Source organism: Lolium perenne, chromosome 2 (genome assembly GCF_019359855.2).
Source record: "Lolium perenne isolate Kyuss_39 chromosome 2, Kyuss_2.0, whole genome shotgun sequence".
In the NCBI taxonomy this organism is placed as follows: Eukaryota; Viridiplantae; Streptophyta; class Magnoliopsida; order Poales; family Poaceae; genus Lolium; species Lolium perenne.
The window spans coordinates 152,547,379-152,556,554 of NC_067245.2; the positions used below are offsets into that span (position 1 = coordinate 152,547,379).

Sequence of the window (9,176 nt, forward strand, 5' to 3'; positions counted from 1 at the left end):
CGGATCTCGGCAGAAGTCGCCGGCGCTTGGGATCTACCGGAGACCGAGCTTCATGGCATCCCAGTGCTGTCGTGGCTCTGATTCTTGCATCTCCTCTCCGCTAGATCTCCCCTCGCCACCACGGCCGTCCAGAGGAAGAAGAGAGGAGGGGTGCAGCAAATCGGAGCATAGAACAGCCCGCTCCCTTGCTGGCTTGGACGAACGTGAACTGAAGCACCACCTCCCCTCGCCTCCATGGCCGGCCGGAGAGGGTGTTGCAGCTCGGTACGCCGTCGCCGGAACAGCCGCTGCTGTGTAAGCCCAGATCCCCCCGCCACCTCGGCCGGCCAGAGAGGGGAACACAACAGAACCAGGCTGTACCTGCAAGAGAAAGCATCCAGCGATTTTATTCGACCGTGCAGTGGTCTCCGCTGCCGATTCTAGCTCCGGCCAGGGGAGCTGAATCAAGGCGAGGAAGAACCCTAGCCTCCAGATCTCGCCGAACCAATCCGGAGCTGCACCTAAACTAAAACAACTACTGGCAACTTGCCAAAACATAACCCTAATATCTACAGAGAGAAGCCCGGCGCCTCCCCTCCGCCTCCCTTGGCCGGCGACAGCTTCGGTTTGGCCCGGGGAGGAGCGGTTCTCCCTCAGGTACTGTAGTGAGGTGAGAGAAGAGAAGGGGAATGAGCCGTGCAGCAAGCGGCACTTTGGCTCGGCATTTGCCTTCCAGACCTTGCCAACTAGTACAAGAAACTCTATGGCACGGACCACCCAGATCTATGCACAAAATTGCAATAGCAAAATGAATTCTTCTATAGCATAATCAGTCTTCACAAAGATTCAAAAGAACTAGGCACTGAAAACTGATGATTATATACAATGGGTCCCTCTGTTATTTTATTCCCCTTAAAGCACTATACTGGGTATACTTTGTGTTGATGTAATAGAAACAAACAAAAAATTAAGCTCAACAATCTTCAGTTGTTGCAATTCCGAGGATGTACGATTCTGCTTCTCGTATGTCAAAACCCTGGAAAAAAAAGAGGGCCAAGCAAGAAAAGACATGGCAACTAAGTTTGAGGATCCAAGCAAGACTTTGCACTGGCCATATTGACCACCCTACCCAAGATTATTCGGGGATTGCTCTAATACGAGAACTGAGCTCTCTGACTTGATTCTCCAGCCGTCCTGGGTGGCAGAAGAAATCGGTGAATACTCGTCTTTCCTGCTGCACATTGCGTGAAGGCTGTTGTAACATCTGCAGACCATTGTAAATATGAGAACATGACTCAATCCACATACAGAATTACACCTAAACCGCTGATACTGTTGATTATTAGCAACGGGTGGTAGTAACAGATGTACAGTACCTTGGCCTTTTCCTCTCGAGCCATCGTTACTTCATTAACAGAAGCAGAGACTTCGTAGCTGATCATTTCTAATTCTTCAAGCGCTTGCGCCAGTGGCTGAGTAAAACATGGTCAAGTAATAGCATCAGAACATAGCACAAGACACAGAGGAAAAGGTACAAACATCAGAAGAGAATGTACCCATGGTGTAAATTTTGGTAGCATATGTGTCACAGGTACAGATAGGATCTGCTCAAGTATTTGAATCATCCTGCATCTACAAAATGATGAAAAAACAGAGTGATTGGACCAAACGTTAACATTTTTTTAAAACGTTTAACATATAACTCCTACCACTAGGAGTTAGCGAATGTAGCATTCTATTTTTGTGTATCTTCCCTCTTGCTAATGTGCAGCAAGGGAGATTCAACCACCCAATGGACGAAGAAAGGTAAAATTTATGAAGGAAGATTGTTTAGCACAACTGAGAGGACAACTCACTGTTCATCGATGAATCTTCTTCGTTCACGTGGAAGAACATTTTCAAGCTCATGCTGATAACAGTGCAGCTCGTCCGCCAGTTCTGATATCTGTTCAACCAAAGCATATGCTGAAACATATGTTGGTGTCACTGTCTGAGCACCTACAGAAAATGAAAAGAGCAAATTATTCCAGCATTGGTAGATAACATGAAGATTTGTGAAAACACCTGGCTTACCTGACTGACTACTAAGAATATCCCTCACGGCATGGAGAAAAGTATCCCGGTCATCAACAGACCCTTCTTCAATCATGTCAGATGCAGGTTGACCAAGTAAATGATATCGGTCCTACGTATTGTGTGGTATATACTCTACTTTATAAGAATGTACAAATGAAGTGAATGCTAACAAGCTAAACAACATCGTGAACGTAACAGAGAAAACCAGCAAGACATACCAGGCGGCCATTGACAGCTGATAAGTAGCTCTGCAACTCCATTTCTATAGCTTTGAGCAATGAATAAGCGCCCGAAATTTTTGTCCGTCTTTCAAGATGGCAAGCTATCTTCAGAAACCGATGCGCAGCAAGCTGATTAACCAAATGATTGATGAACTGCAAGAAAGAAGAAATGTCTACATCATCACTTAGTTCGGTAGGAGGCTGGTTTCTACCGAAAAACAACCAAGTACTAGCAAGCTACCCTTTTCTGCTGGCCTATATAGCATTCTTGACGGTGAACCTTCAAGTTATGATCCCCTATAAGGTCATAGTTAGGAACATGAAGTACCAATCTCAGTACTGCAAAAAGCTTTGAAATTCTTATTGGGTCATAAGGAGAGCACACCTTGCAAAATATTTGCACCCTCAAGTCGAGCCAGGTCAGCACACAAGATTGCAACAGTCTATAAAAGGGAAAATCAAAATAGGCCATTAACTTTTACACTGCCTGGCACATAAAATGGAAATATGGTTGGGTAAAGTGTAAGATAGCTAAATGGGTGGCAAATATTACTTTTTTTACTGCAGGCATGGGAAAAAAAGCGTGAACTATGAATGAAGGAACTTTAGCTTCATTGTTCATTCATCTATTTACTCCAGTGAAACATCCATGAGCTTGTGACATGTCCAGGTAAAACATTCCCACCATCTTTTATATTTCTATTATGTGGGGATGCCAGTGATATCTATTGATAGATGCACAAAATTCTTGATCGAAATAGAACATTAACTCAAGGTATTAAGCAGTGTAACTTAAACAACTCTGAAGCATCCGTGCAGGGAAATCTTTAGGCAGTTCATGATAGTATCAAGATTCAAGAACGAAATTTTTGTGTTTGAATTTACCTCGGATAGGCATCCCTGAACTTGAAGGGAGAGATCCTTAAGCTCATCGGTAAGTTCAGAGTTTCTCCTCCTGAAACCAAATAAGAAAATTTCAAAAAATAACACAGACATATAAGTTATGGAATCATGCAAATGTAAACAGCACATGCACAAAAGCTTCATTGTGATACAATAAAATAGGAAAAAAATGTTTTCCTACAATAAAAATGAAGTGTTTTCTACAATATTTTGTTCAATCTCGACTTGCGTCAAATCTCAGCTCAGGTAAAATGACTAAACCAGGAACCAAGCAGTTTCCCTTTTAGAGGTGGCAACAAGGATTATACCATGTTCTCAACAGTTCTATTCTGAAATAATGATATCATGCCACTTCAATATCGGAGCTCTTTCAACTCCAGTACACTCATGTCAGATATACCTTAGAGAATGGATGTCTTCATGAATATATGACTGTTGGGATGCCAACTGAGATCTCAGCTTTGAGAGTTTAGCCTCCTCCTTCGCATATTCTACTAGTGCTTCTATGTACTGCCTCTTACTTTTAGCAAATCTGTTAATAAAAGAGAAGCATGGTAAGCAAGTAGACTGATTCTTCACTTTGATGGTAACTATAAGGTAGCTTGTGAAAAGATAATAACCAATGCACATAAAAGAAGAGCCATATATCGGAGTTCATGTCACGTGTCTAACTGAAGTAACATAGAGTAAATCTATCTATCACTACATGTCTAATTTTCCTGATACATATTAAAACACAGTAGCGAACACAAATTCATAAGAGACTCTGGAAGCAATAGGAGTAACTTTGTACCAACAGGGATGAATAATCCACATGCAGTAATGCAGACAGAAAAGTTTGGGATGCAGCTCGGAGTTCCATCAGTAGGCAAACTAATCTCAGAAATGAAGTCAAGGAAGCATTTAAGAGATCGATATCCATCTGGGGAAAAACAAACTTATGTGCTGCTGACTTCGAGAAAATGAGTTCCAAAACTGAAATTAATACTCCTTCCATTTAAAAATTTAATGGTTATGTTCTTCGAAAAATGGTGTAAAAGTAATGATATTTCTCTCCTTCACACTCATTTATCACTCCTCTTTCATCATTTATGATTAAACACACACACAAATGCACACACACACAGAGGTACTGATGTAGGTGGAGACAGAACAGGTGACATGGACCATAGATTAGGTTTGCTGATGGTACAAAATTAAGACAACTCCAACCTAAGATGCGGTATTTTGCAGTATTACGCCAGAAATAATAAATCAGTGTAATCGGCAGATAAACAGAAACTTACATTGAATTAATTCGGTTCAGTTCATTTACTAAATGATGATGCTTTTCAGAATCTCCTGCACAAAAAAAGGAAAATTGGTTATCATAATTCACTATGGCATAAGTAGCTAACCTAGATAAAGTAATACTGGAGGAAATTACTGAGTATGACTTCATGGTGAAATCCAAGTTTACATATTATTTAAGATATCAATAATAGAGTACACAACAGCCAAGCCAATCATGGACCAGTAAATGGAGAAGATATCAAAACCTTCGCTGCAAAGAGGGTGCTACTCTTGCCTTCTTGATTTTGAACAAGCTGAATACTGGGAGACGGATGGTACATAGCTCCGTTCAGAAATTAAACTCAATTTTAGCCAATTAAGCTTAGTCAGACCTAAAAGTACACTTACTATGGGAAGACTCAAAACAAGTAGGGTTACCTAAGCATGCCATTTTTACCAGAAAACTTGAGGTATCAAATAGACATGGTCAGTTTTTACTAGTTCAGTCATATGTTGGCTGGGCGCATAAACTAGAACTTTCAACTTTTAATATCAAAAAAGTAAATTATGAAAATGTATCCTTCTTCCATAATACATTATGCTGGCACATAAAAAAGGATTTATAGCCTTTCCAATGATTCAGGCAGAATATTAAGGGATAAGAATACATAATTCAAAAGAAAAATATCAAAACCTTTATCTGCTTCTGTTGGCGCCGGAAAAGAAGAGCGCATAAAATGTATGGAGACAGTACAGACAAGAAAACTGTAATGTGATAATGATCAGGTAAAAGAATCCTCACCCCTTGGCACGTCTTCTTTGGCAACAAGATGGAGAGGTCCCTGGAGAAAACTTGATCAAGACATAGTTATGGCAAAAGGATGGTCGTATGTTCACACTCCCATAAGATCGAGCTTTTAGGTGAACTATTGGTGCATAAAACTAAATATAGTATTAGAATCCAGAGATCTCGAGTTCAATACCTGGCTAGCGCAATTTAAAATAAAAAGTTACTGTGGCAATTCACTTTTAGGCCTGTGGCAGCCATATGAGAGGGAAAGTGTTGAAGTTAAGTGCATTTCCCATGTTTCCCCAACATGTTCGAGCTTTTGGATGAACCCATGCAACTCAACGGAAGTATTTAGCTTTTTTCACATCCAATACCAGGCTCATTATTCATCTTGTATGGCTAGCAATGTATCATAATTTTTTAGCTAATATTTGCATGTTTTGTTAAACATAATGCAATTAATATAGGAATAGTGAGATCATGATAGAAGCACACCTTCTCAAACTTCTTAGTGAACCATTTGTTCAGTTCTTTGGTACAACCCAAGTTACTGATTACATAAGACTGGAAATCACAGTATGACAGGTAGATTCCAATATCTGTAATGAATAAAATGAACTGCAATTCAGAAGGTTGACAGTAAATTAAAATTCACACTATGTGTGCTAGGGTTAAATATTGTGGCATTTCAATACATGCAAATCAAAATGGATATATCAGGTTATCAGCGCATGTCAATCTATGTAATGTGTAGTACTTCCTCATCCGGAAATAAGTGAATCGGATTTGTGTAGATTCGCATCTAAAAAACATCTAGATACAAGCGAATCTAGACAAATCCGAGTCACTCATTTCCAGATGGAGGGAGTAATAAGATGTGCAACTTTACATGTGAAAGGCAACAGTAGTACCAGCTTCTGAATGATAGTAGGACAACTCCTGGATGGTAGCAACAAGTTTTCCGAGCACAGCATTCATCTGAAGAAAGGGGGAAAGTTTTGAAAATATAATGTCACAGAGCACATTCTTCTAATAAAGTATTGCAACGAAATTCTATAAGAAAGAGCATGACAGATAAAATAAAAAGTCTCTATTTCACACGTAGTAAACAAATGCCATAAAATAGGAGGATAATACGGAGTATGAAAGAATGTCTACATTATGTACAAATTTGTGTAAACTTGAAGACCAGTAAACTCTGTTTGCTGCCTGCATTTATTAACATAGCTCTTTTTAGTTTTCACTGAACACAACCGCACTCTCCGGCCCTTAAATAACCACACGTGATAGCTAGCTACAATTTATTTCTATGGTTCTGGTGATTATAGACTAGACAATGAGTATCAGAAACTGAATCCTCAGTCGTTTTATACAAACAATGACACCAGGTGCTAGTGCCTGGTTGCTCGAGTTCTTTTTGTGGGCTGAATTCAGGTATAACTACAATGGTCTATGTGAAATCCAGACTATAGGTATCTATCAATACACAGCTGCGAATGGTAAAAGGACAGTATGTATGGTATACTGTGTTTCAGGTTGGCAAAATAAAGGAATAATTTACCTCTAAACTTCTCTTAGCAAGTTTGTCATCTAATCTTGTAAGTTGTCCAGTTGCCCTAGTTTTAGCAGATTCACGGGATTTGTTTCGCTGGGTGATGGTGGTAGCTTGGGATGTCAGCAAATCAAGCTGCCATTCCAATGAAGCGAGCTTCTTTTCCAAATCAGAAACTTCAGCTCTAAGTGCATGTTTTGAGTCACTAGAAAATATAAGAAGAAAATCTCTGATCAGTGAACAGATGGAAAACATACCGTTAGCACGATGGGGCTTAATTTTTTTTGAAAGGGAAGATAGGGCTTAATAGTAAAATGGAGCAAACACTGTGGGACTAATTCTCTTCTTTCTTTTTCTTTTCTAGTATGGGACTGCAATTTTACTCGCTAGACCCTAAAAAGGGCATACCCAGTGCCCAAAGCTCCCACACACTGTGTGGTCTGAGGAAGGGAATTTATTTTACTCGTTATACCCTCTGATCTGTAAATCCTACTCAACACAAGAGTCTGTGTTACCGAAGTTAGCATCTGAGAGATTTAGGCAGTGTCTCCATTACACAAACCATGCAAATGTACTACATATACCACAAATAACATACTCAATAAGACAAAATTTGATGGGAGAAAAACAGAATAATACTCTTCCACATAAGAAGGGAAGGTATACAACTATACCTGCTGTTTTTGCAAGTGGGTGATGGAAAAGTAAAGGGAAATGCAGCTCACGAGAAGAGGTGCACAGAATAACAGTTGATTGAGTTCTTGTATAACAGGAGAGTGACATGGCATACCGGATGTCTCCCAGACTTTCTTCTGACAGGAATGTGTATTCCTGGTTCTCTCCAATTTCCGAGAAGACTGAAATACTGTCGAAAGCGGAATCCAGGTCCTCCCCCTAAAAATGTGGTACTCATATTAGGCGCACATCTCTAGCCGGAGGCAGCTATATTGCAACAAAAGACTAGCACTGTATAGACGATTTTTCCAAAAGAAAACATGCTACTCCACCAAATTGATAATCCAACTAAGTCTACTGAATAAATGGAGGTAAAAATCTGTGTACCTCCAGAAGCTTCCCTTCCAGTTCAAGCTGCTCATACCTGCAAAGTTTATGAAACAAGGAACACCAGTTTAAGCCTCGGAAGCAAGAGAATCAGCACTTGTAGCGAAAACATCTCGTAATATAAATTTTGTACAGTGTAAATGGTAGTAGGATGCACCACACTCCAAAGCATGTGCAGACAAGTGCAGTTGTGTGCTTTTCTCACCCAAACCCTTCACTTACGAAAGTTTCACAGGCAACTCTGCAACTTGCAACAGGAGTCGAGGACTATTATTTTGAATCCAAACCCCACGCTTGTCAGGCTAATCCCAACCAAAACCCCACCTCGGAAGCCCGGACATTGCACGTCCGACAGTTCAGACCCATGGGGGCATCGCGTTCGAATCAACCCCCGGGCTAGCCTAACTTGGCAGCCCTGGCAGTCTGGCAGCCTAGCTACGATCAGAGAAATTTCGAGAGGGTTCGCGGGAGAGATAGGGCATTACAGCTCGAGGTCGGAGGCGGAGAGGACGTTGGCGGGGCGGAGGCGGGCGGCGATCCACGCGAGCACGCGGCGGGAGTCGTCTCCCTGGAGGAACGCCCAGTCGAGGCTCTCCGGGTCGAGCGGTTCCCCGCCGTCGAACCCCGCGACGGCCAGGGCGTCGCAGAGCTGCTTCGCGCTCATCGCCGGCGGCGTCGGCGTCGGCGTTGATCGAGGCGTGCGGAAAATCAGGAAATGGGAGGGATGGTGGGGCCGCCGGACGGGGCGAGGAACTGGTGGGGCCACCGTCGCAGACGAGATATATGCGGGGTTCCTTTCTTTTTTCCTGAAAAAACAGATGGAAATGCCGGTTTATATGGTTTTATTTTTCTTCGAGTGAGGACCGTGTAGGCCGAGGTTCGTTCTCATGAATAAAATTGTACAGTATGAATTTAGTCAAAGTTAAAACCTTACTAAATTTAACCAAATATATTTTAAATTATCAACATATGCAATATTAAATCAATACACTATAAAAATAGTTATAGTAATCTCTGTATTTTTTGTGGGTAAAAAGGACCTTCATTAAAAAAAAATGGGTTACAACCAGCTCATGTTCAAGCTCCGGAATGACAACACCAGTACCTGATCCGAGCCAAACAAAAGTAAGATGCTATGTTTCCGTCAGATTGGCGAGACAATGATTAACTCTAATTTCTAAACGTTCCATTTTTACAAACTTGTAGGGAATGCCAATTAAAAGTTCAGAGATGGTAAACCTAGAGGGGGTGAATAGGTTTCTACAGATTTTAATTCTTTCTTTGCAATATTAGTCTTTGCGGAATATAAAGATGAGCCTAA

General features: G+C 41.1%; 1 protein-coding gene across 1 annotated transcript; it reads right to left on the minus strand.

The window, feature by feature from the left end:
- Nucleotides 1-780: 780 nt before the first annotated feature.
- On the minus strand, nucleotides 781-8,614 carry LOC127321935 (AUGMIN subunit 3). Its single transcript, XM_051350890.2, has 18 exons — nucleotides 8,341-8,614; nucleotides 7,856-7,892; nucleotides 7,584-7,687; nucleotides 6,803-6,998; nucleotides 6,153-6,219; nucleotides 5,737-5,840; nucleotides 5,254-5,293; nucleotides 4,466-4,520; nucleotides 3,580-3,711; nucleotides 3,162-3,231; nucleotides 2,662-2,719; nucleotides 2,518-2,573; nucleotides 2,274-2,429; nucleotides 2,053-2,164; nucleotides 1,836-1,977; nucleotides 1,536-1,611; nucleotides 1,356-1,451; nucleotides 781-1,243 (listed from the first exon to the last, which is right to left on the minus strand). Exons 1-18 carry the CDS (start codon nucleotides 8,517-8,519, stop codon nucleotides 1,115-1,117), a joined length of 1,809 nt encoding a protein of 602 aa, XP_051206850.1. The 5' UTR covers nucleotides 8,520-8,614; the 3' UTR covers nucleotides 781-1,114.
- Between the last annotated feature and the right edge of the window lie 562 nt (nucleotides 8,615-9,176).